The sequence below is a fragment of the Phocoena sinus genome, chromosome 17 (assembly GCF_008692025.1).
Source record: "Phocoena sinus isolate mPhoSin1 chromosome 17, mPhoSin1.pri, whole genome shotgun sequence".
Lineage (NCBI taxonomy): Eukaryota > Metazoa > Chordata > Mammalia > Artiodactyla > Phocoenidae > Phocoena > Phocoena sinus.
The window spans coordinates 2,792,766-2,819,680 of record NC_045779.1 but is presented as its reverse complement, the minus strand read 5'-3'; the positions used below and the strand labels follow the sequence as shown (position 1 = coordinate 2,819,680).

Genomic DNA, 26,915 nt, shown 5'->3' with positions numbered 1-26,915 from the left:
GTAAGTGTTCTTTATTCATAACTTATACTTTTTAAGAAAAATGCTGTTTTTATTTCATAGATATAAATAGCATTATATAGCATGAGTTGTAAAATAACCATATTGTTCATTTCTTTACACAGGGAAGTCCTTTTTAAGAAATCGTCTGTTTAGGGGATTGGACTCCTGGCCCCCATCCTTTTGTGTACGTAATTTATTTTCTAATATGACTAAATCCTGTGTGTGTTCAGACCTTTATTTCAGAAGTAGAGATATTTATCAGAAACAAATTTTTTATCAAAATGGTTTTGGCTTTAAGATGAATTCATAGTTTTTGGTCAGGAGCCTTCACTGCATGGGACGATGGAGTCCTACTACACTGTCGAGCCTACGACAGTGTCGAGATGGGTGGGAACAGATTCTCCCCTTCACCTTATCTGTCTCCACCCCTCCTGTCCCTGCCGCCCTTTCCCTCCCCTCCCCTCCCCTATCATTCGTGTTGCACAAATCAGAATAGGGTGACCCATCAAGTCATCTTCATTGAAACAGTGAAAAATAAGGTTGCTGTATTTCTAAACCAGAGGGGTCTGGGGACCACTAATTTTATTACATGAAACATATGATTCCATGATCAAAGAAGTCTTGGAAATGCTGTAGGTTTGTTGTTTTCTCCTCAGACACACTGCTTAACTGTTAAACATGTGTTTGTACTGCAGGATTCCTTAGGGCTTTAAATGTATGTGCTTTTATGTATCTATGAATGAGTGTTGTAATAGGCAGGATTTCCCACACTCCTTTATCTAGGAACCCTGCTTAATGAAGGGTGTCTTGATGTCTCTAAATCTGCGTTAAGTGATGACTCAGACCAAAGGTGCATTTCTTGGCAGTATTTATAAAGAAATGGTAGATAATTTTTTTATGAATCTGAAATCGGCTAAGACTTTGTATTCTGGAAAATGTAATGAAAAGGTGAAGAAAAGGGCAAGGAGGAAGTTTTGCGTAAGAAAAAACGATCTTTACTGCATTAAAACAACACAGCACGCTAGTAGGTGACAGGAGTAGATACAGAGGGCTGGGGCTGTCCTCACGACTGTGCTGTTGGTCAGGTAGAAACTTGGGAATAGCCTGTGTAATAGCGAGACAAGTGGGTTCCTTTAATGCTGGCGGGAATACCAGAATTCCCATGAAAAGACGCTGAGAACAGAGAAGTGGGGAGTGAGCACGGCAGTTGATCACCAACAGCTTGCACGTCCCTGTTATTTCAGACTCAGAAAAGTGGTCTCCGCATCCTCACTGAATAGTCCTTCATTTGCATTTTATTATTTTATTCAGTTTCTTAGGTGTGAGTAGATCATTTGAAGCATTTTTATTGGTTATTGAATTTGATTATACTAAGAAATCAGTTACAAAATTATACTGTATATTTTTTTGTAAATTACTATTTTTTTAATATAGACACAGAAGCCTCGAAAGTTTGACTGTGAACTTCCAGATATTTCATTAAAAGATTTACAGTTTCTGCAATCATTTTGTCCTTCCGAAGTCCAGCCGTTCCTCAGGTAAATACAGTTCATATTTTTAGCTTCAGTTACTGTCTTGGGATGATTTCGTTGCTCTGGAGCCGTGGGAAGGGCAGCAGCACCGCGAGGGGTGCCGGAGCAGAGGAGCACGTCGTGAGAGCTGGCTGCTCGTGGCTGCTGGGAAGTTTCTGGGGAGTATAAAAGTGATCAGAAAAAAATGAAGAAGATAAACTAGGAGGGAATTAATGCCTTATATGAAGTTAATTCTTTTCTGGTAGTGATCTGACGTTGTTGCATACTGTGAGAGATTTCTGATTTATCACTTTTATTTACTATATTTATTTATTTATTTATTTAATTGGAGTATAATTGCTTTACAATGGTGTGTTAGTTTCTGTTGTACAGTGAAGTGAATCAGCCATATGTATACCTGTATTCCCTCCCTCTTGGACCTCCCACCCATCTAGGTCGTCACAGAGCACTGAGCTGAGCTCCCTGTGCTTTACAGCAGGTTCCCACTAGCTATTTATTTTACACACGGTAGTGTATATATGTCAATCCAGATCTCCCAATTCGTCCCACCCTCTCCTTCTCCCCCCCCCGCCGCCCCGTTTAATGATATGTCTTAGTCTGCTTAAACTATTCCTGGTATTGACTGAAAGACGATGGTGAGTTGCTTTTGACATAGATTTTAATATTTGGTTGCGGTTATCCATTTTTCATTGAGAAATTAGAAATCTAATTTGATTGTGCTCTGTTTCAGGGTGCCCTTACTTTGTGACTTTGACCCTCTACACCAGCATGTACTTGCTCTACATAATTTGGTAAAAGCAGCACAAAGTTTGGATGAAATGTCACAGACCATTACAGACCTACTGAGTGAACAAAAGGCAAATCCCGTTCTTTCCAGTGGTTCGCCCGTTAGCGTAAATGCCTGTGTTGCTGCAGCTCTGTAAGCCTGTCCCTCTCTTTTCCAGGCATCCGCGAGTCAGACGTCCCCACAGGCGGCTTCCTCACCCCGGATAGAAAGCACGACAGGAATCACAACTACTACCTCACCCAGAACACCCCCTCCACTCACTGTGCAGGGCCCCTTGTGTCCTGCAGTCTGTCCCTTAGAAGAATTGTCTCCGGATAGCATTGATGCACATACATTTGATTTTGAAACTATCCCCCATCCAAACATAGAACAGACTCTTCACCAGGCTTCGTTAGACTTGGATTCGTTAGCAGAAAGTCCTGAATCAGATTTCATGTCTGCAGTGAATGAGTTTGTAATAGAGGAAAACTTGTCATCTCCCAATCCTATCAGTGATCCACAGAGTCCAGAGATGATGGTGGAATCCCTTTACTCCTCAGTCATCAATGCCATCGACAGCAGGCGAATGCAGGACACGAGTGCCCGAGGTCAGGAGCAATCGGGCCACCACGCGTCTCTCGGCGTCCAGCTGGAGAAGTGCCGTGTCACTGCCCACGACTCGCACCTCAGTGTACAAACCATAAAGGAGGACCTTTGCCACTTCCGAACGTTTGTGCAGAAGGAACAGTGTGACTTCTCAAATTCTTTAAAGTGTACAGCAGTAGAAATAAAAAACATTATTGAAAAAGTAAAATGCTCTTTGGAAATAACACTAAATGAAAGACACCAAAAAGAACTACAGTCTTTAAAAAGTGAATATGAGGGCAAACTTGCTGCACTAGTAAAGGAGAGTGAAGAAAATGAAAACAAAATCACAAAGCTGAAAGGAGACTTGGTGTGCCTTGAGGAGGTTTTACAAAATAAAGATAACGAATTTGCTATGGTTAAACATGAGAAGGAAGCTGTCATCTGCCTGCAGAAGGAAAAGGATCAGAAGTTGTTAGAGATGGAAAGTGTAATGCGTACGCAACACTGCGAGATGGAAGAACTGAAGCAGTCACGGGAGACCGTGCTAGCAGACTTAAAGAGGCTCCGCGAGGAGAACGATGAGAAGCTCCAGCTGTTGAGGGCGGAGCTCCAGTGCCTGGAGCAGAGCCACCTGAAGGACTTAGAGGACACTCTGCAAGCCAGGCACACTCAGGAGCTCAAGAAGGTCATGACCGGCCACGAGGTCTGTTTGGAGAAATTAGAAAAGGAAAATCAACAGAGAATCGAGCAGATGCAAGATTCTCATGCCACAGCCATCCAGGAAAAAGAACAGCAGCTCCAGGAATTAAAACTCAAGGTTTCTGATTTGTCGGACATGAGATGTAAGTTAGAGGTTGAACTTGCCCTGAAGGAAGCAGAAACGGATGAAATAAAAATTTTGCTGGAAGAAAGCAGAGCCCAGCAGAAGGAGACCTTAAAATCTCTCGTCGAACAAGAGACAGAACATTTGAGAACAGAGATAGGTAAACTAAACCAAAAGATTCAAGATGATAATGAAAATTATCAGGTGGGCTTGGCCGAACTAAGAACGTTAATGACAATTGAAAAAGATCAGTGCATTTCAGAGTTAATTAGTAGACAGGAAGAAGAATCTGATATGCTTAGGGCCGAGGTAAACAAAGTGACATCATTGCATCACCACGCATCTGAAGTAGAAAAAGGCCTGAAAGAAGAATTGGCTGAACTGCAGAGTAAACTGGACTCAGAACTGAGTGCTCTTGAGAAAGAAAAAGATGAGAAAATCACCCGGCAAGAAGAGAAGTACAGGGCTATTATCCAGAACCTTGAAAAAGACAAAGAGGAATGTGTCATGTGGCACCAACGGGACCGAGAACAGCTGATTCAGAGGCTTAATTGTGAAAAAGAGGCAGCTGTTGAGACTGCCCGTAAAGAAATGAGCTTGGAAAGGGAAGCTGTTGAGAAGGAGTTGTTAGAAAAAATTAAACATCTTGAGAGTCAAATAGCAAAAAGGTAAGGATGAACTTTAGTCTATAATCATAAAATTAAAGTCTCAGTGATGGAGATTTTAATTGTGAGTGTAATCACAGTACCTTGATTTACTCATTTACCTTAGGTAATACCTTAGGTAAAGGTAACAGTGGAGATACTTTATGAAGTAAAAACGTACTTCTGAAAGTAGTGTTTCTCACAGACATCTAAAAAAAATTAACAGGCTATGTGAATCCATTAGGAGGGCTTTTAAAAATGGATTCGTATTTTGGATTTTGAGAGGAATAATTTTTGAAAATTTCCTATGTGTTCGGGATCTTCTTATTCCTTTTTTAAGTTATAAATTTCCTTTTGGTTTGTTTGTAGTTCTTTCCCTAAACTCTTCATTTGAAAGTTACTTATTTTCATTCTTTTAAAATACTGTATGTATGTATGTATAAAGAGCAGCAGTTAGTAACTTCTGGGTTGGTGCTGTGTAGCTTTCTGGTGGTTATTTTCTTGATATTACAATTTCAGTTATTTCCTCTGTGATTCAAAAGATAGTGTTAAATGCTGGGTTTATACAGTGGTGAGGGTTTTCGCGTTGTTATTGTTGCTGCCGGATGTTACTGCCTTGGCTGAGAGAAATTGGGCTTCCGCATTTCCACTCGTTAAAATTATTTGAAGGGGTTTGTGGCCTAATAAACAATTTCTAGAACGTTATCAGTTGGTGCTATCATTAATTTTTCCAAGGGAACATATGTATAGGTATATTTGCATTGGCTATTTTAACCTCTGGCCGGAGGTTAAAGGGACTTTCACACCGCCTCCTGGATCGACTGTCCGCTGTGTGGTGTTCATACCCTGGTGTGCAGTTTCACCCTCCGCGTCTGTTTTGAAGACAGAAAGCCTTTATGTGTTCTGGAAGGATGGCGGGCTCTTAGAGGAACTAGGCCATACTCGAACCTTCTCAGAGCTTGGGGGACGCCGAGGTCCCGGCAGTCACCGCAGAAGGCCGGGAGGGCACCGGTGACACAGCAGGAGGACAGACGCGGGCGCGCCCACCGCGGCTGGCGGCCGGCGGGGCCCCGGGGACGGCGCGGCGGCTCCGGGCGTCCCCGCGGGGCCCAGCGATGGGCTCGGGGTGCGGCTCGGCCCGGGACTGTGTTCCTGGATGACGGGGAGCAGGCCCAGCCGCCCTTCTCCTTCCGGACTCCACGCTCGTCCTCCTCGTTGGCGGATTTCCGGTTGCAGAGGGGGTTCCGGGAATAATCCGGCGCAGGTGAGGCTCTGGCACTGGGGTGGGCACAGCACGGCTGGCCGCCCGGCCCCGAGCACCCTGGCCTCCCGCGGCTCCCGCGTCTCTCTCACCCGCACTGACCTGCCGGAGCCAGGCTCCTGCGACGCGGCCTCTGTCCCCCGTCTCCCCTCCCTGGAGCGCGGCTTTTCGTTCACCTTTCCACACGGACGGCCTCTCTCCCATACTCTGTTGGCCGGTCCTCCCCCGGGGCGGGCGTCCTCGAGTTCACTGCTGATCATGGGCGCCCCTGCCCGCCGGGCTCTCGTCCTGCCCCTGGGCTCTGGAGCCCGGGCTCGCCGTGGCTGTGATGGAGGGAAGGGAAGCACCTCCTGTGCCCGCCTGGCGCTGCTGGGGCTCGTGTGGGCCCGCCTCGCGTCCACCACGTCGTCACCAGAGTGGGCGAGACAGTGTCCTCTTCCTGACAGGCGGCTCGGGTCACGCGGTAACTGGGGAGAGCACGGTCAGGCTCTCGGCCTCTACAGACCCAGGAGCGAGCCCTGAGCCATCTTACGGAAGGGAAACGCTCACCTGCTTCAGGATCCTGAGGGCCTCAGCCGCGATTCTCCTGTAGGACTTGCCGAGGCTCCGTACACTGCCCGTTTCTGCCGCAGACACGTCTGGCACCCGCTGGGAGACGGGCCCCGCCGCACGGCAGCTGGCGCGGGTTGCAGGGTCTCCCACACAGCAGGAGGCTGGGCAGGTGTCCAGGAGGAGCTGAGCGTACTGGGTGCTGCCCGCAGCCCTCGGGGTCCTCACCCGCACCCTGGACGGGCGTCTCGCAGGCCTGGACCGCTGGGCACTCAGAAATCTCGCTGTGCTGACAGGCTTGTGGGCTTCCACGGCCCTCATTGCTCACCCCACCGGCACTCACGTGTCTTGCCCTGGTCGCTCAGGTAGTGGCTAACTCCTGTTTACCAGGCCTGAGGAGCATGTTGCCATAAGTGGGTTGCATTAGTGTGATTTCTTGAGGGATAGCAGGAAGATCGGTAATGCCTGCCAACGAGACTTCAGCAGAGGACCGGAGAGTTGATCTAATCCTGGATAAGACAGAGTCGATTGCGGTCCCTATTGGTGAAATCACACTGCTTCCTGTGGTCTCTACCCGGGATTGATAGCCTGTGGCCTGTGGGAATCCAGCCCACAGCCTGGTTTTGTAAACACAGCTGTATTGGCTCACAGAGAGGCCATTTCTGCTTTGTGGCTGCTTTCAGCAGAGTTGAGTAGCTGTGACGGAGATTGTCTGAGTCACATTTATACTATTCAGTATTTGTCTTTACAGAGAAAAGTGTGTTTATCCCTGGTCTGTTCTAATAAGAATAAAGGGGGAAGAAATCACCGAATCAGTAGCTACATGTCAGGTAGTAGTGGTCTTGTTAATTTGCTCCAGTGAAGAGGTTATGTATGAAATAGCAGTTTTATTGGAGTCACTACCTGATTAAATTATGATAACCCGTTGCTTGTTTTTATATGTTTCCGACAGGACGCATACTTAAGTTGAGCGAGATTGTGGTAGAAATCTCCTCTGTGTTTCAGGGATTTTATGGCTCTTTCTGCCGTAATGGTCCTCATTCCATCAGTAGGGGGACCAGCAGTGATTCGCCAACAGTTGCTTTTACATCTGTTGCATTTCAGATCCTGGATGGAAGGACGCGTCTCTCGTGTATGGTTGTCAGTGGTGTCCTGGGGGACCACAGCGGCATTAGAGTCACGTGAGAGCCAGTGCTCAGGATTCCCTCAAAAGTTGATTAGTTACCTTCCTTGAATACACACTCAGCCTGGAAAATGGCCGTGGGTCTCTTTGAAGGTTAGAAAGAAAACTCTGTATAAAATTTTGGCATTGTAGTTGGTGACTGACTCAGGTCTTGGAATTGGGTGAAAGATGGCGATTCTCTGGAAGTTAGATCTCTGAACGCCAGCTACTGGGTTTTTTAAAAGTCAGTTTAAAAGCCTTTATCGGCCCATTCTGTTAGAGCCCTAGTGACAGCCACTGCCAGAGGTTCTTCTGGGTCAGACTTTCGGTTGCTCTGGCTCTGCTGCCTGTGAGGGCTAAGTGGTGCTGGTCGGCCTCTCCCCTCCAGAACCTGTCCTGCCTGTGAAGCTCGTTGAATTTTACTGGCTTGTCCCGCCACTCTCCCTGTCCTGCAGGCGCCCTGCAGAGCCTTTGGGGTGGTGTTTCTGAAAGCCTTGGTGAAGGGGCATTCTCTGGGCCCTACCAGGGGGCATATAATAAAGCCCAAGATTTTAGTTTCTTTTTAAAGTGTCACATTTTGTCAGTGGTAACAAGTTATGTCACTTATTCATTGAAGTCATGTTGATCATTTTTGAGTAAACATCTATCAAAAACGCAAGTCTAAATAACCAAAGCTTGTCATTTTTCAAATAGAAGTAGCGCACCATGAAAGAAGGTGCTCCTTCGGCGCACACAGAACAGCTGTGCAGGTGCTTTGCCGTGAGACAGACGCACCTCGTGATGCAGAAGGGCTTCGTAGGTGCTTCTCGTTTTGTCACACAGAGGAGTAAAAGACGTAGGCTCAGTGGTCAGGATCCAGTAATATTAATAATGTTACTGCATCAAGGATATTCCAAAGTAAACCTGCCTTCACTTGGAGCGCCTTGAAGTGCAGGATACACTGATTGAGAGTATAGTGGGTGCTACTGTCTCTCCATTAAGGGGTCAGCAGTTTTATCATCTGTGCGATGCCAGCAGGGAGTAAAAGACAGCATCTTGGCGTCATCGTGTGCGTAGTTCTGACCTTAGTGATCCCTTGACAGTGTTTTAGTTACCTCCAGGTTCTGTGGATCACCCTTTGAGAGTCACTGGTACAGAGAACCAGTTGGCAGTTTCTGTGAAGGCTTCCTTTTCAGTATTTTAGGCTTTGTGGGCTAAGTGGTCTCTGAGCTGTTTAGCTTCGCTGTTGTATCAAGAGGAGTGAGAGAGGTGAACGAACAGGCGCGGCTGTGCTCCGGTGAAGCTCAACAGGCCACAGGCCGGATCTGGCCCGCAGGCCGTGGTTTACCCGTTAGGTCCACGTCTCAGGCAATCACCATAGCAAACAGATAATAGCTAATATTGAATCTAGAATCTCTGGTCTTTACATCCACGCAAATTTTGGCCTGATTCTTCCTGTTCTAACTCTCATTGGATCCATCCGTGTACGTACTTCCTGTGATTCTGCCAAAATAAATGAAGAAAATCTTGCAATTGTATTTTCTCCTTGGTTAGATTTTTAGCTCCCCTGGGATCTGGGGATTTGAAAGCCGCGCTGGGTCTGGTAGTAGTGAAATGGTGGGAGAGGTTGTCGAGAAGGAAGATCAGCTTAACTGAGAAGGGACCTCAGGAAGGTGATCCTGATCTCTCCAGGGAAGGGGGCAGGGGAGTTTGGTGGGCACTGGGGGCTCCGCTGGATGTCTCCAGACTCTCGCTCCCGGAAGACACAGCTGTCCGGTTCTGCAGTGGGGGCCTGGCTCCACTGGAGCGCCCATTGCCCTGGCGCCAAGGTGGTTGCTGCCTTCCGGTTGGAGCCGGTCAGAGAATCAGTTCCAGGTCCCTGTCTTGATGGTTTTCTCCCCTAGGGTCGTATCTGTATCTGTCTGGTATGAGCTTAGAAAAATAGAACCTCTTTTAAGTATTCCAAGAATAAAGGGTTTAATACTAGGTTTAGAACTTGTATGAATTTGGGGAGGGCTGGCGGAGCGAAGGGTAAGCGTTGCTGCTGAAGGGCTGGGAACTGGTAGGTTCACAGTCACCTTAAGTACAAAGCTGGTGGCTCGTCAGGAAACCGTTACAGATTCTTTGGAGATTGCTGCCAGGTGTCTACTGCGACGTCGACCCAGGAAGCCCCTTGTGACCCTCACTGCCCTCCTGTCTGGTCACAGCCCCCTCTGGAGTGATAGACTCTTTAGCACTCCTTCATGCAGGTAACTTTTTGTTGCCAAACTTGAAACCAGAGCTTCCTGGGAAGGGGATTCTGGATAGTGTCGTTCTCGGCTGCCGTCGCACAGAGGAAACCCTCGAAAAGGAGTGAGGAGACTTGAAGGGAGTGGTGCTGATGTGACGGCACCCGGGCCAGCTCCTCTCCCAGCCGTCCCCACTCGGCCGGTTGTCCATCTGCCAGCAGCAGCGTTGAGAGGCCACCTGCCTGGGAGAAACGTTGGCGAGATATAAATGGGAGTATTAATTATGTCTGTAATGTCAGAGAGGTCCCGCAGATCGGAGAGAAAAGGGCAAACAATCCATGAGAAAAATGGGCAGAGGATGTGAATCGACAGATAGAGAAGACAGGAGACACACAGCCAGGATGCGAATGGCTGCTCCGTCTCCTTGGGATTAAGGAGATGCAGAATTAAAAGTGGGTGCCTTTTCTCCATATCACTGGGAAAAATGAAGTCAGTAGTATATATTATTTTGAGAGTTGAGGGCAAGGGCTTTCTCACACCCCGTGTACACGGAACACGCATGCAGGACACATGTGTGTGGTTTGCATGTGTCGGGAAGCCTGCCTCCCGTGCCGCTCATAGGCGTGTGTCCAGGAGCAGTTGCTGTGGGTCTGCCTGGGGACGGGAACACTGGAATAGGGTGTCGTTTCGAATCTCTTATTCTGTGATCTCAGAAGAGTTCTTAAAAACCCACGATCAACTACTCGGTTACTAGGCCCAAATCTACTACAGTCACTGATGGGGGAGAGGCCACTCTGGCGTGTGTTCAGTGCGGGTTTCCTAGTTACTAGGAGCACTGGGTGTAATAGCTTTGCTCGCACACACTGGTTCATGGACGTGGGGGAACCAGAGTTGCTCTGTTTCAAGTTCTGTGTGATGGGATGACGTTCCCAGCTGGTAACAGATATACCTTGCTTCCTTCAGTTTTAAGTTCAGGGCCTTTTTAAGGTTTTAAATTAATATATGGAAAGATAGGGTTGTGTAAGTTTCTCTTTGGGGGGAGGGCAACCTTTATTGATAAATTTCTTAGATTTCCATGGTAGTACCGCTGGATCAGAAACAGCTTTAACTAAATTGTGAGATACTGGAACCCTTTTTTATGTCTTCTCCCCACACAACACAAACATGGCTCCTAATTCCCCAGAGGAAGCCAGCCAGTGATGCTGTTAAAAAAACTACTTAAAATATTCAGCTCTTACTTACCGCTCAGTTTGCTAGGGTTAATGCCCCCTGAGGTCAGAGCCGTTTGGGGCCTTAGAGTCCTGCAAACTGAAGCTGAATGATGGGGCTGGTGGTAATCTGGAGCGTTTTCTATGGGAGCCTCCAGCAATGTGACACAGTGTGTACTTTGGGTCAGACTAATAATAACAGTCCCTCGATGCCATGGGGATTGGTTCCAGGACCTCCCCCAAATACCAGAACCCGCTGAAGCCCAAGTCAGCTTGTATAGAGTGGTGCGGTGTTTGCATATAGCCTCCTGAGCACGTCAGAGCATCTCTAGATCACCTGTAATACCTAACAATGCAGGTGCTGTGTAAATAGTTGCCAGCCCTCAGGCAAATTCCAGGTTTGCTTCCTGGGACTCTCTGGGATATTTTCAACTCGTGGTTGGTTGAATCCGTGGATGCGGAACCCAAGGATAAGGAGGGCCGCCCATAAAGCCACGAGAAGCCCTGCCCCAGCACAGCATGGTTCTTGATCATTCTTTGTGTTAAAAGCTCCCTTTTTTTGTTGTTTTTTTTTTTTTGGCTGCGTTGGGTCTTCGTTGCTGCGCGTGGGCTTTCTCTAGTTGCGGCGAGCGGGGGCTGCTCTTCCTTGTGGTGCGTGGGCTTCTCATTGCGGTGGCTTCTCTTGTTGCGGAGCACAGGTTCTAGGCGCACGGGCTTCAGTAGTTGTGGCACTCAGGCTCAGTAGTTGTGGCGTGCAGGCTCAGTAGTTGTGGTGCACAGGCTTAGTTGCGCCGCGGCAGGTGGGATCTTCCTGGACCAGGAATCGACCCCGTGTCCCCTGCACTGGCAGGCAGATTCTTAGCCACTGCGCCACCAGGGAAGCCCCGTAAACTCTCCTTTCTTTGTTTTTACTGCCAAAGTGTTCACCTTGTGGGTCAGCATATACCCTGTGCTGATGTCACGGGTGCTCATCCTGGGTGTTGGGGATGACCGTGTGTTTACAGAGTCAGTAGCGTCTGAACGTCCTTGTGCCTGAACTGTCCTTCCTGCCTCATCCTTGCATAGCACTGACCCTGAAATAGAAACAGCACTCCCCTCGGTGCACTGGGCAGCGCACAGGTGCAGGGCACCTAGGAAGGAAGGTCCTTCCCGCCTGTGCACGCACACGTGATGTGAGCGCACAATTGCACTCCTACAGGATTCTTATTACTTAGCGTCCTGTGTCAGCTGAAACCTCTCATGCAGACATGCCCCCGTGTTCTGACCAGGATCTTTACAACAAGTCTTTTAAAAATCTAAATTCACTATATGACATTCTTTCTAGACAAAATTCTTCAGTGACTTTACATTGTACTTAAAATACATTTGGTTACTTTTTTATTATTTTGTTTGGTTTTTTTTTTTTGTTTGTTTTTTTGCGGTACGCAGTCCTCTCACTGTTGTGGCCTCTCCCGTTGTGGAACACAGGCTCCGGACGTGCAGGCTCAGCGGCCACGGCTCACAGTCCCAGCCGCTCGGCGGCATGTGGGATCTTCCCGGACCGGGGCACAAACCCGTGTCCCCTGCGTCGGCAGGCAGACTCTCAACCACTGCACCACCAGGGAAGCCCTGGTTACTTTTTTAAAAAAATTTTATGGTTGAGAGTCTGCCTGCCGATGCAGGGGACACGGGTTCGTGTCCCGGTCTGGGAAGATCCCGCATGCCGCAGAGTGGCTGGGCCCGTGAGCCATGGCCGCTGAGCCTGCGCGTCCAGAGCCTGTGCTCCGCAATGGGAGAGGCCACAGCAGTGAGAGGCCAAAGTACCGAAAAAAAATAAAAAAAATGTTATTGAAGTATAGTTGATTTACAATGTTGTGTTAGTTCTGTGTAATTTTGAAAAAGTTAATGCTGTATTTAATTTTTAAAGTCATACCATTGAATCTACCAAACAAGATTCTTCAAGCCTAGTCGCTGAACTTCAAGAAAAGCTCCAGGAAGAAAAAGCTAAGTTTCTAGAACAACTTGAAGAGCAGGAGAAAAGAAAAAACGAAGAAATGCAGAATGTGCGAACATCTTTGATTGCTGAACAACAGGTTTGTAGGTCTCCCACCTTACTGCATTCATTTTAGGTCTAGAGGAGATGAACATACATTACCGAGTAAAATTTCTTTGTGTAGCTGAGGTTTCTTGTATCTTAAATGTGATTTTCCTACATTGATCCTGATGGTATTTATTATTATATATCTTCTTCGTGATAGAAGCATTTTCTTTTTAACGGTCATTATGTCACATAGGTGCTTCAGAATGAAGCAGTGCTAGATTAGAAATGAGGAAGTGTAAATTCTGTTCCTTAGCTACCTATGCGATCTCGTAAACATCATTTAACCGCTTCACATCAGTTTGTTTTTTTTGCAAATGAAAGTGTTTGTACTGCTGCATAGATGATATTTGAATTTTTTTTCTAAGCTCTAAAATTTTATTCTAAATTACATGCTGATAATTCTTATCCATGTGATAGGCTGGCGGTAGGTTATGGTGGAATACTGTTGAACTTTGGTGATTCCCTTATTAATATGGATCAGTGGTGAGAGCTGACGCTTGTGAGGTCAGCAGCGGCCAGTCCACTGAGGGTCAAGATGCCCTGTGAGGGAGCATTACATCAGCTAAGGTGCCGGGCGGCAGTGGGAGAGGAAATAAAGGAGCGACGCGGTTGGATTTCTACGTAATCAGGATCGCTGGCTGGGGCGCGGGGCAGAGCGAGGGCTGCCAGACCAGACCGGTGTGAGAGCAGGTGTCAGTCAGGCCAGGGGTAGCACGACATCCTTTTTTGTCCCGAGGAATACGTTTCTGAGACTGGTAGGCATGTTACAGTCAACGTGCACGTTTAATGTGGTGTGCTGCAGTTTTCCTTTTCTCACTGTCTTTTTAGAGTTAAAAAAAATGTCAACCACAGAACAGAAAGAAAATGTAGAAGTAAAGCTCCAAACACTTAGGAACCTTAAATGTTAAGGCCTGGGGAAAGACAGAGGAGCCTGGAAAAGGGGGGATGAGAACGAGTAACCAGAGACAGAGCGTGCTTCACGGCAACCAGGGAAATGAACTGCCCAGGGCTGGGAGGAGCCACCAGGTTTAAAGTGAAGAGGCCATTCAGCTCTGTTTTTAGAAGTCTGAAGTTGTGCATTCTTTCATGTCTCCTCCTCCGTGAGCTAGGTCTTTCTCTCCCGCTTTCTTGCTGCCTGTCTCTGTGCTCCTGTGAGCCTATGCAACTGCAGGCTTCCAGCATTAAGGGGGGCTGCAGTAAGATGGAGACCAGCGTGGAAAGCTGCCAGCCATCTGATCCAAATGTAGTTCTTCTTTTAATAGCTGTCAAACGAGAGGGCAGGTGACTCCTAAGGTACCTGCCAATTTTAAGTGGTGTTTGGATGTCAAGTGGTAGTTACTTGAGTTGATTTGTAACTGGCTTTATAAGGGCTCCTTGGGCCTAGTTGGCTCTTACATTAACTAGTCTTGTTTCTAATGTGTGTATTATAAATTGTGTTAACTTTTCTGAGAATCCATTTGATATTGCAGAAACAGCCAGCGGTTATGAAAACAAAGTAACTAATGTACTATTATAAACATTTGTTAATTTTCTACCATAAATGATACAGAGCAATGGTTTAATACAAAGGCATAGCATAAATATTCTTTTTGAGGGGATCTTCCTGTCTGCTTTCTGGCTAGAAATGAGTTTAACTCAGTATTTAACAGATTCACTAATTTTGGCCCAAGAATGCCACGTTCTTGTTAAATGTCTCTGTTTCTAGCATCATTGGCATTAATGATTGATTGGAGGATCTTTGACTCTTAATTGTGGAAATTGGCTCATGGGATCTCTGCAGGCAGCTGGTATGTATGAGATCCGCAGTGAGAAGGCTTTCCTAGAAGTCGAGGAGTGGCAGGTCCAGCCATTGTAAACCAGCAGATACCCAGATGAGAGGAGGAGATGGGATACGGTCATGTCCAAAATGTGACTGTGGAATCGAGATTTAGCTAAGGACAGAAGGAAGATTCCAGAGGCAGGGAGATCACTAAAAGGGACAGTTAAGTATATAACAGCACTGGTTAAAGTGTTGGTTATTTTATTTCTTTCCCCCACATTTAAGACATATTTACTGATGCTTTTCCTCTGACAATAAATCTGTGGACAATAATGTGAGAATAGCATTCATTTTCAAGATATTAAATTGGAACATATCTTAATACAGAACTAGGAAAATACAATCGAATGTGTTTACCACAGCGTGGCATTTTTATTTCAAAATAAACATCACTTGTGAATTAGCTTTTTCTTCTCCCCATAGAGACGCACCGTGCAAAAATAGACGTATTTTCTTTAGCTCTGGCTGCCCCGTGCATGCAGGTAATTTAAGTAGTTATCGTTCTGTTGTTCCAGACCAATTTTAATACTGTTTTAACAAGAGAGAAAATGAGAAAAGAGAACATAATCAGTGATCTCAGTGACAAGCTGAAAAGCACGATGCAGCAGCAAGAGCGGGACAAAGGTCAGTGACGCTTCCTAATGCAGCGTTGTTAGTTCCGTGTCACACTCAATGATTGTAACGCTCACGTCCGCCCGGGGCTGCAGATTTGATCGAGTCTCTGTCCGAGGACCGCGCGCGCTTGCTGGAGGAGAAGAAGAGGCTGGAGGAGGAGGTCAGCCGGCTGCGGGGCGGCGGCCCTGTCCCCTTCCCGGGGGTGGCCGCTGCCCCCGAGCTGTATGGGGCCTGTGCGCCCGAGCCCCCGGCGGAGGCCCCGGATGCCCTCGGCGAAGGCAGGCCGGACTCAGCGCTGGAGACCAGCACGATGTCTGTCCGGTGAGTGCCCGTCCTACTCGCCGGGGGCCGCGGCCCGTGGACCTGAGAGCTGCACGTGTGAATTCTCCGTGCCACGGCCCGTGATAGCGCTACTGATGGTGTGCGGGAATCCACTTCGGCACGTTTTCATACCGTGCCCAGGTGCCACCGCAGCGTGTAGGCAGCCGGGCGGGGACCCTGCAGTGGGGTCCAGGCCTTGAGGCCATGGCGTCAGGGGCGCAGGGCTTCCTTAGGGTCGCCAGTGCGTTCAGCGTGCTGAGGCCGTACTGTGGGGAGGGAGTTGTCACTTCTGTGTGGAAACTGAAGTAAAATCAGAAGTCAAACTCACGGAAGCAGAGAGCAGGAAAGTGGCTGCCAGGGGCTGGGGTGGAGCATGGGCGGTGTTCTCACCGAAGAGGCGGGTAAATGACGTGAGGTGATGGGTGTGTTAGTTAACTTGATGGAGGGACTCCTCCCACAGCGCGCATGTGTATCAGGCCATCACGCCGCGCACTTTAGATGTATTACGGTTTTACTTGTCGGTTCCGGCTCAGCTTAAAAAAATGAAATAAAAGCCTGCGTGCTCTTGCTTGTTTTCTTTTCTGGTTAGTTTCTGACTACCTCAGTGTGATGGGCAGATTCACACGTGACAGTGACTAGCGCTTTGTAGACATGTAGGAATACTTTTGTAGTCTATATAGATTTGGTTTGTTCTTTATGAACTGAAGCTTTGAGTTTTATAGCTCACTCAAGGACTTGTGGCATTTTGTTTGTTTCTAGTTTTAATGGTGAAGCCGCCCAAGAATGGCCGTTTTATCCGTAACATGGATAAGAGGAATGGTCCATGGGAGAAAGCTTGAAATTTCAGACATTATCCCTAGAAAAATGCATGCACAAAGTTTTGCTCATAATTTCAAAAGGTTTATCAATCTAGGTTCAGGATCTGTGGTATAAATTTTATACCATCCTACACCATCAAAATGTGTCCTAATTTAAACAGGCTGCTTCTGAAAATTTAGTACAAACCCTTAAATCTGTAAAGTGCTCTGTATTAACAGTTACGTTTCCAAAACCTTATTGGAGACTGTGACGTCCAGAATTTTAAGACCTAAACTGAAATAAGCCCTCTTCTCTCTTAGAGAAAACGCCCACACGCTCTCTGAAGAGAGGCGGAGGATAATGCTGTTGGAACGCGTAAGTGCATCGTTTCCTTGGAACACAGGGTTTAATAAATACGCTCACTCCGGGATGCAGTGAAGTAAACCTTACGCTGAAAGCAGACTTGATTTGTGTTTTTAGATTAGGGTTTTTTTTTTCTTTTCTTTTTTTAAATTAATTTTTTTGTCTGCACCGCGTGGCTTGTAGGATCTTAGTTCCCCAACCAGGGCTCAAACCGGGCCCTGGCAGTGAAAGTGCTGAGCCCTAACCACTGGACCGCCAGGGACTTCCCCAAATTAGATCTTTTTTAACGGTTATTTTTGTGGTTACTTTTGAGAAGTCCTGTCATCTCTGATCCGAGTGGCCAGGAACAGTTCAGGATTCAGCAATGCAATAGAAGTGTGAATTTCACATACTAATTTCAAAAAACAAAATATTAACTATTTTCCAAAATAGGGCACAAGTAGAATATGTGAATAATGAAGAAAAGTTCGGGTTTTTATAGTGATTAATTGGAGTGAAGAGAAAAAAATGGTAATAAGGGGTTTCTTCTCAGCTGCAGACTTTACACATCTTTGTTCAGAGACCACTTTTCACTGCTTAGGCTTTGAAGATTTTTAACACTTTAGCTCCCTACAAGATAACCGTCTGATAAGGACTCGGAGTCAGAATTGTACAGATTTGTGCTCTCGTGCTGCGCGTGTGCTCTTGTTAGTGAAGCATCTGCTGGCATGAGTAGTATAATTGCAGATTCCTCCTCTGGGGCCCGACCTCCTAACAGAGCCTCTGGGGATGCATCTCAGATAGCTACTGCGTATTTACAAGGTCACAAGTGGTTCTAATGCATATTAAACTTTGAGAATCCTTGGCTTAAGGAAATAAACCTAAAATTGTTCTTATTCTCTTTTAAGCCAGTAAATAAGACAGTTGGAAAGGATTCCTAGAAAAGAATGTCCCCACAAACCTTTTACAGTAGAACCAGACTTGAGCACGCAGACTATATTTTCGAGCATAAACCGGGGGTCTCTCTTTCCCACCCCTGCAGACACTACAGTTGAAAGAAGAAGAAAACAAGCGGTTGAATCAGAGACTGGTAAGGTCTTCTCGCCCAGTTGATCTTGACATTTAAACCGTTTGCATTGCATTTCGTTATAAAGATCAGGAGGCTGTGTGGCGTGGTTAGTTCTTTCCTGGTAGTTTTCGTTGAGCTGCGCTGGTCACTGATGACAGCTGACTCTTAAGCCTGACCACATGCACTGCCTCAGTCTTACGATGTTAAAAGCAGCCGGCAAAATCCAGATTGTCTTTTCCGATTATTAATAAGCTATAATCTCTTCGGATTGCATAATGTGTTTGTAATGTCAGGTTGGGGCTCTTGGTTAAGTGCGCAGGTAGTCAGAACGGCTCCTCACGAGGCTCTCATCGGCGCGTCCGCCCGGAGGTGTGTGGAATCAGCACGTTCTGTCCGTCACGGATTTTTTTCTTTCTTTTTTTGACTCAGGGTGTTTGAACCTGACACCTTGCCTGAGACCCTGCGTGGCCCTCTGAATTGCCTCGGCGTCCCTCTAGCCTGTGACTCTAGCCGCGTGCTTGATGAGTCAGTCTCACAGTCAGTCTTACCTGCTGAATAAAGCAGTTGCTTCAGATTCTGATGATGACAGTTCACGAGGAAATAGGAACAGTTTAAGGCCTGTGTTCAGGACTTTAGAAACATTTTAAGGTACAGATTAGAATTGAGTTTTTTTTTTTAAATAAAGTGTCTTGTAGGGAGACATCTGTGCTTTCTTTCGTTTGCCTTTCTTAACTTGAACAGCAAAAATGACGTATTAATTCCATGGCTCTGCCAGACTGTCAGTCATGAATTTATCACCCAAACAATTTTTTGAAGGCTATTTGCTGTTTCCGTGAGTGAAGCAAACCCTTTTCAAGGAGCCTTGGAGGAGTTGCCTGCAGCCACTGGGGACGCTGCACAGAACAGACATGCTCCACGTGTGCTCCATGCAGCGTCCCCAGTGGGATGGACGCTGTGCTGGGCGAGGGTTTCGGCGCTTTGTTCACAGGTGTGCTCCTGGCACCCGGAATAGTAGGCGGTGCACAGCACACAGTAGATGCTGGGGAAAGGCTTACGAGGGAAAGGGTCTGGTCCTTCAGGTCCAGAGCGCACCCGCTCCCCCGCGAGCGGCGCCTTTCCTATCGATTGCCAGCTGTGTTCAGCCAGGGCTCCCTCACGTCTAAGCCCTCGTTTGTAACAAATACGCGGAGAGCTCAAGCTTTTTTAAGAAAATCTAAACAGAGTTGAATACGGTCTGAAAAATGGATCATTAAACTTGTTCTCACTGGCAGCATGTAGACTATTTGGATGATTTTGAAGACAGGTTGGAATATACTTTTAGGTCTTTCTAGTCAGTATTTGTTGTTTTCTTTCTCTTTTGTTTTTAAACATTAATTGAGACCCTTCGTAGTGTTCAAAGGGAAATGGAAGAAATTCTGAGCGTCAGAATTAAACTTATGAACGAAGAGAAATCCATTTTTTCTGTCCCTGATTTGTGTGGTTATAATTGGGTCCACGCTGCTTGGGAGGGATGCCTTGAGACCCGTGTCCCGTGTATCATGTGACATGGTGAGAAATGTGCTGAAGCCTGACTGAGGAGTGGAGAGTCCTGGCTGAGCTGAGGCAGCCACAGACCAGTTAGCCTGTCCCGTCCCGTCGTGTCCCCTGCGATGCTCACTGTGGGGGGGCAGCCCCTTCCTTGTGTCATGCTTGCTCGGAAGAGTGGGTTTTAAACTCTTCTCGAAAAACATGTCTCCTTCCTAGTGATATTTTTTAGGATTAAATATGTATTTATAAATGAAATTCTATATTCAGTCTTTAATCCAGCCAAACCTGATTAAGAAATAACATAAGTAAAAGTGTAGGTAAATTTGTCCACTGAAAGTAATTGTTGAAGGAAAGGAATCACATTAATGGAGCAGAGAAGTTTGGACCCTGAAAGCTGGGACACAGACGTGAATGTGTGTCGCGTTGGAAGAAACGTTTGCAGTGTGGACCTAGTAAGTGCATCGAGAGAACGTTACTTGTGTAAGCTTTGTGAACTGTTCTCTTTCTAGATGTCTCAGAGCATGTCGTCCGTGTCCCCAAGGCATTCGGAAAAGATAGCTATTAGAGAGTAAGTATTTGATTTGTATTTTGTGCTTTTTTCTGTGAAAATAATGTACTGAACTGAGTAGTATTGAATTGTCAATGAAAATGTATTTCAATGGCTATAATCTTTCAACTTCAGGTTCAGTCAGCTGAGTGTTTTGTACTCATTCGTAGTTAACATTTTTTTTTATTGAAAAGCAAGGTTTTTCTAAATTATTTTGGGAACATTAGGATTGTATTCGAAGTCCTTCCTATCATAGCTTTAATTATCACACATACATTCCTGAAGCCTTTTCAGCTGGTGCCACCTCTCTTAAATCCCATTTATCACCTTAGTCTTTTTCATTTTAGATTGGAGAATCTTGGTATTTGAAGTTGGAGTGTTTCTTCATTTTTATTTCTCAGACTTCATTTTACTGATATGCTACAAATCCATAATACGCTGTTAAAATTATCACTTGAATAACTTAATAGACAATATTCCAGGACCAGATTACCCCATAGTAATGTATTGGTTTTTGGCATGGGCTACTGGAAAGGAGGGTGTCTGATAAAGCATTGTTAGCAGCTCGTGAATACTGGTCATTTCTTCTCTACTTGTCAGGACTGACTTAAAAATAAATGAGTCCCTCCGTTTTGTCCGTAATGGATCCATCGACCATATGTCCGGTTATCAGGCACTCCCAGTTACTGATCTTTAACTTCTCATTAGACTTTTATCTTTTCTCAGTGATTTGGAAGGGCTGGGTGTATCAGTCTTTATCTACCAGCTGTACGTCAAGTCAAATCAATATAAGGTTTTTCAAAGATTAGAGAGAGATGAGCTTAAAAAAAAAAAAACAACTGCCTCAGAGAGGCCCTATCTTCCTTTTTTAAGGTATTATCCTCCAAAACATTGCCTGTCACATCTTTTTAGGCAGGCAGTTAAGTGTAGAATAAATAATTAGTGGATGATAGACTGTTAACTTTTTAAAGTTTCCCCAGTGATGTTAATGACTTATTAGGTGTAGGACCCACTAAGTTATCTTAGATCTAGGTTAACTTTGAACTGATATTCCAAACGACACTTCCGAAGGACCCTGGAGAGACAGACACCAGCTGAGACACCCTAGGCGGTCACACCTACTCTCTCCTTCTGCTGCCTCCTTGCTGGCTTCACCCCGAGTCGGGCTGTTGACTTGTTTGAGCCTAAGTACATGCAGCTGGTTCAGTTGGGTTTTCTTTCAGATTGAGGAGACTACTTGGAGACCGGAGAAGTAGTATAAGGTAGTTCTTTCCTTCCCACTGTGACTAAGTTTGCTCCCCCAATTTATGTTTTTTATTGTAAAATGAAAGATGAGGATGAATGCCTTCTTTCTATAGCTAGATGCACTATAATGGGTATTCTTTGTCTCCCCCTCACCCAAGCCTGTTTTGGGCTGTGCTCTTCTAAACAGTAGATTTATTGGAAATTTTATGTTTAAAAATTTGGGGTCTTTGGCGGTTGCTCGCGTTAGCCTTTGAGCGTCTGTGTGTCCAGCATTCCCATGAGGGCCTGGGTAGAGTAAAAAACAAATCATGTAAGTATGAAATTTCCTATTGCATTGTTAATTGAATGTTTCGTTGAACATTGCAGAATCAGGGTGACTCCTCAGATCAATGAAATCATTCCTTTGTTCAGTTTTCAGGTGGGAGATCTGGTCCTCATCATCCTGGACGAGCGCCATGACAATTACGTGCTCTTCACCGTGAGTCCCACCTTGTACTTCCTGCACTCAGAGTCGCTGCCTGCCCTGGACCTCAAACCAGGTGAGGGGGGTAAGTGTCACATCTGTAACCAAAACAATAAACCTAGAGTGGAGAGAATATATGAAAGTTTTTTCTCCCACGTTGTCTAATGATGTCAGAATTAAATAGGTGAGCAGGAACTCTGCCTTATCAGGTTTTTGTTTGTTTGTTTTTCTAAAATCTTCATTATCCAGATGATTGTTCCTGGATTCTGCTGATGCAGTTGGGTCAAGTATCTCATACTCTAGCAATAGCAGAGTTACACTGTTAAAATTCTCATACCTATTTAAGCTTCAATATAACATGCTCATTTGTTTATAAGGGCATTACTTGTTTTGGCAAAAATAAATTCTTTTAAATTATAAGATGTCTTTTCTCTCCTATTTATCATCCTGTTTCTACCTTTTTCTTTCATTGAACTTGTCAGTAATTTTTTTTAAAGAGGCAATAAGCTTTTTTAAAGTATACTAAATTACAGTTAGTATATTACTATCATCTATTACATTAATCTTTAAAGAACTCAAAAAGAACAGAATAGGTACCCTGGGATACTCAGGCTAAATAGAATTATTCAGAAACAAGACTGTGTGTCCGCTTGGTTTGATGTTCCTGTTTGAAATGACTTGTGAACATGGTCATATGCCCGTTCTCTGAAGTAGGCCGCACACGATCACGCCACCATGGCTGTTGGTGGTGGGTTATGTAGAATGTGACCATGAAAAATGAGAAGAGAAGCTTGCAATTTAATTTACTGGTTTTGTACCTTGAAAACAATGAACTTGATTTTTTTTCTAAAAACGGAATTTTTTTGGTAGGTTTTTTGGTTTTCATTTATTTAGACCAATTTGAAAATGATTTTTAAATTTACCAAAAAAGTTGCATAAATAAGGACAGTATAAAAAAGCCCGATATCCCTTCGCCCAGAGTCACCTGCTGTTAACGTTCTGCCCCATGTGCATTACCTCTGCCTGTGCACGTCTAAATGTTCTGCTCCACAGCTGTACACAAGCAGGACATCCTGCCCCTTTAACTACTTCACTCTGCATTTCCTAAGAACAGGAAGAGTTCAGTGTTTACATCTAGTAACCGCTCAGCGTCTACCATGCGCATTTGCATTGTGAAGGCTCTCACAAGTCCCACAGAAAAGAACTTATTTGATAGTCTTACTTTACCACAGAACTCAGGCCCCCTTTTTTCCTCTTCCTCCATCCCTCCCTCCCTCCCTCCCTCCCTCCCTCCCTCCCTCCCTGCATACGTCCATGCATACATACAGAACAGGATGCCAGTTGGGGTAATGCTGCCTACCGACTCCTTGCCCTGGGGGTGTGTGGGTGACCAGGGCGTTGTTATGCCCATGACAGGGACTCATCACTCCGTGGATATGAGTGTTAGATGATTCTTTTCAGAAATCGTGAATTATCCTTGAGGGGCTCTGTTAGTCCTTAGAGTAGACTTGCCATATCCTGTGGTCCAGGAGCTTTTTTATCTTTGTATCACATGGTAGTATCTGTATGTTCATTTCAGATGGTTTATTCAGGATATCTTTTTTGTATATCATGCCAAGTAAGGTTTATGGAATAAAAAATCAGTTTTAGCTTCTCAGAGGCTTTACCCTTAACAGATAATTTATTGGTCGAATACTTTTGGAATCAGCTCTTTGATGACAACTTCTCTTCCGATGAATTTTAAAAGAGAATGAGTATTTATCTCTTACATACTTTGCCGTGTGAGAACTAGCTTTTTCGTCGTGTCTCCTTCCACATTTTTTTATCTCCCCTCCACACAAGTACTGCCCTTTAGACTTTCTTTCATCCTTAATCCTTATTTGTTATTTATTGTGCACTGACTGGGTTTGCATTGCGGTGCCAAAAAAAAGAGAGAAGACAATGCTTTGCTTTGAACCTAGAATATAAATTTTGTCTGTGTAACGGTCTGCTTTCAGTAGCAGAAAAGGTCATGTATTAGCACTTTCAGTAGGTGGCACTGCTGAGCTAATTTAGAGTTCCTAGATTTATTTGTTCATGATTTGTACTCAGATTGTGTTTTTGTTTCTTGAACTTTGTCAGTTCTGTGGTTTGACTTACCATCTGCACTTAATGAGTAAGTGAAGCCAAAATTAGTGGTTGAAAAGTAAGGCGAATTCCGTTTTGTTTTATAAATCGCTATGCATTTCTGTGATTTCCCTCTCAGAACGTCATTAAACTGTTGTGACTCGGGCAGTTACGTTTTCATGAATAATTATCGTTGTACTTTCAAAAAGAATTTAATGGTTTGATTCCATAGCTTCAGGTGTATCTCGAAGACCATGGGTCCTTGGGAAAGTGATGGAGAAGGAGTACTGTCAGGCCAAAAAGGTAAGCCCATCGTGGGACATGGACCTAGGAGTTTAAGAAGATTCTCAGGATGCTTTATGCAGAACGGTGCTCTTCTTGGCCTTCTAATTCACTTGAACTAGGCCTGAATTTAATGAGTGTGAGTTTGCACCAGCAATTCTATGAATATTTATGTGATTTGCCTTCCAGTAGTAGAGGTAGATGGCCAACAAGCTATCCACATATCCGGGAAAACTACAACAAGTTTCTGTTCTGAGTATTAAATTACTAGTGTTTTCATGTGCGAAAAAAGGAACACAACATAACTGGTGATTGATCTGTTTGTAGGTAGAGCTGATGTTTCCTTACTTTTATAATGCTACCCCCAGTGAAGAAAGGTAATGTGAGATATCGATGGCTCAGAATGCGCCTGACTGATGTCGGCAGTGTCCGTGCTGTAGAGTCAGAGCAGTGAGCAGTCTTCCTAGCTCGTTTGTGGACCCTGTGCGCCAAAACAGCAATAGAACTTGACCTGTGTGTTGTTGAGGTTTCTTTGATGTTTAAAATAATAACATATGGCTCACTTTGTACTGTGTTATTTAGCGGTGCTTACCGAGCCTTCCGTCAGTATTAGCGGCTCGTCTGTTATATGCCCATCGGCTGAGGGGCGGATCTGCGTCCTTTGATAAAGACGCCGCTCTTCCCACAAGGATGGAGCATGGCATAGTGTGGTAGGATGGTACCTCTGTAGTTTGGTTTAATCACCCTTTTCTTTCTGTCTTAGGCACAAAACAGATTTAAAGTTCCTTTGGGGACAAAGTTTTACAGAGTGAAAGCTGTGTCATGGAATAAGAAAGTATAATTTTGGAAGAAATTGAGACATTGTGTGACGTTTTTCTGATTTGTCCCAACAGTGCTCATTCATCACTCCAAAAACAGCAGGCCATCTTTTTATATACAAGTCAACACGACAGCATACTTCTTTCGTGTATATCATTTACTTTCTACCTGGCTACATTTTAGGAACAATAAATTCATCAAAACCCTTGGCTGAGTTAAAATGGTTTTGTTTTTGTTTTTCTACCCAAGTAACTCTAGAAATGCGGACCAAACTAGTTCACTTTCTCAAAGGGCACACCCCGTGCACTGTGGTTTATGATCAGCCATATTCTTTGCCTGTTACATATACCTTAGCTTGAACTTAGATATTCAGTGTTAGTTGTTATTACCAGCATTTGTCCTTTTGTGAAATCAATATCAGAAAACTTGCACTCTTTAACACATTCTTTATAAAATGTATAAATTCTTCAAAACTATTTAAGGAGGAGTGTCACTGCATGCAGATAATCATAATTTCGAGTTTGCCTCTGTAGATTACTAAAACAAATCGTTTCATTTATTTTTTTAATGCCCTTTGATGTTTCCAAACAAGAAGGAACTCTAATTTGATTGACTGACTTTACGATCAGCCATAATCAGCAATCTTCAAAAGCACTTTGAACAGATTGGTCGCCTGGGTTCCACAGGGGGGAGTGTGCTAGTGATGGTTTCTCAAGCAGCACACAGACCTTCCCAACACTTTATTATTCTGTTTAGAATAATCATATTGATGAAGTCGTAATTTATGGTTCAGTTTCAGAAAAAACATATTCATTGTACATTAACCATTTAGAGGTCATTTAAATATAACAAAATGTTGTATTGTAAAAGACATGTAGAATTTTAAAACAATAAAGATTTGAACCTGTAAGTGTGTGTGCCTTTTAAAGAAGGATACATTTTTAATACATTTGAGTGATTGCTGGGAAGTGTGAAAAACTTGTTCTGTATCATATCAAAAGAGAAATGTGTTTATTACAAAAATGTTCTTTAACTATATGCTATGTAACAGGGTAAAACAGTGTTACGTAGAATAGAGTTGTGTGAAGCCGATCTTTAGCTAAGTGGCCATGGAGCGGGGTATTTAAATGAGTAGTTGAGTTGGTTGAGACTTGTTTCAGGTTTGTTGCTAGAGAACAATAATAAAGTGATTCTTTTTTTCAGAAAATATTTAATTTCTTCGTAAAAATAAGTTAAATATTTTTTTAAATATGTATGTCTAATAGTACAGAAAATGGAATAAACACCATAGTGTATAGAAAACTGAATTTGACAACATATTAATGAATAAATGAACAAATGATTTCACATGTTTCTATTCAATCCTTCCATTACATCTTCACGCAGAGAGTATCAAAGCACTGAAGAACTTTCCATGCAGAGCGGTCCTGCTGAGCAGATGCGGTTGGTCTGAATGAATCTGCCGGGGGCCTGTTTGACTTGAGATTTCACGTGGTCATTGTGCCGTGGGGCTGTGGGCTGGCATGTGACATCTCAGGAGTGTCGCTCTTTCCGTTGCTTAGAGTTTTTCTTATATCCCATTTCACATCTGTGCTATCAGTGGTCACATAAACCTTCACAAAGCGAACAGAAAGAAAATGCAGTTTCTGTAGTTAAAAGGAAGAAAAATGAAGGCTGGTTGAGTCCTTACCATTGGGTCGTTGAGGTGAGCCTTGGCATCAGAATGTCCACGCTTCAGTCCCAGATCTAACTTTAATTTTGGCCAAGTTGCATAAACTCTGAACCTCAGTTTTCTCATGTATAAAATGGTGTAATAATAAGACCTACCTCGTAGGGTTATTTTGAAAATTAAGTGATGAAAATTATAAAGGGCTTTGAACAGTTTCAGATAAACAGGTTAAGTACTGAATAAACATTAGCTATTATAAAGATTTCTTTATCAGAATCTGTAAATTCACTATTCAAACTCGAGTAGAAATGTAGCTCTCTTTATTATGAGAATGAAAGTTTAAGTCACATTTAACTGCAAGTAAACTTTAAGCGTACGTGAGTTACGTGGATAGTTTTATTTTTGCAAAAGTACTTGGATATCCTAAGAACAGAATGAGCAAAAATTATACAAACTTTCATTTTTATTTATTT

General features: G+C 44.5%; 1 protein-coding gene across 5 annotated transcripts in view; it reads left to right on the top strand.

Moving 5' to 3' along the window:
• The window catches only part of RB1CC1 (RB1 inducible coiled-coil 1), a 60,314-nt gene extending 34,194 nt beyond the window's left edge, over positions 1–26,120 (top strand). For 2 of the 5 annotated variants that reach the window (XM_032609433.1, XM_032609437.1), the window contains 13 exons: positions 123–184; positions 1,435–1,538; positions 2,263–2,389; positions 2,477–4,377; positions 12,647–12,812; positions 15,155–15,263; positions 15,347–15,575; positions 16,694–16,748; positions 17,758–17,805; positions 19,821–19,879; positions 21,515–21,651; positions 23,905–23,975; positions 24,848–26,120. In XM_032609433.1, coding sequence (XP_032465324.1) covers positions 123–184; positions 1,435–1,538; positions 2,263–2,389; positions 2,477–4,377; positions 12,647–12,812; positions 15,155–15,263; positions 15,347–15,575; positions 16,694–16,748; positions 17,758–17,805; positions 19,821–19,879; positions 21,515–21,651; positions 23,905–23,975; positions 24,848–25,132 — 3,353 coding nt within the window. In that variant the 3' untranslated portion in view covers positions 25,133–26,120. Of the gene's footprint in view, positions 1–122; positions 185–1,434; positions 1,539–2,262; positions 2,390–2,476; positions 4,378–12,646; positions 12,813–15,154; positions 15,264–15,346; positions 15,576–16,693; positions 16,749–17,757; positions 17,806–19,820; positions 19,880–21,514; positions 21,652–23,904; positions 23,976–24,717 lie in introns of all 5 variants that reach the window. The other 3 variants (XM_032609434.1, XM_032609436.1, XM_032609435.1) reach the window with 3 other exon arrangements.
• The last annotated feature ends 795 nt before the right edge of the window (positions 26,121–26,915 follow it).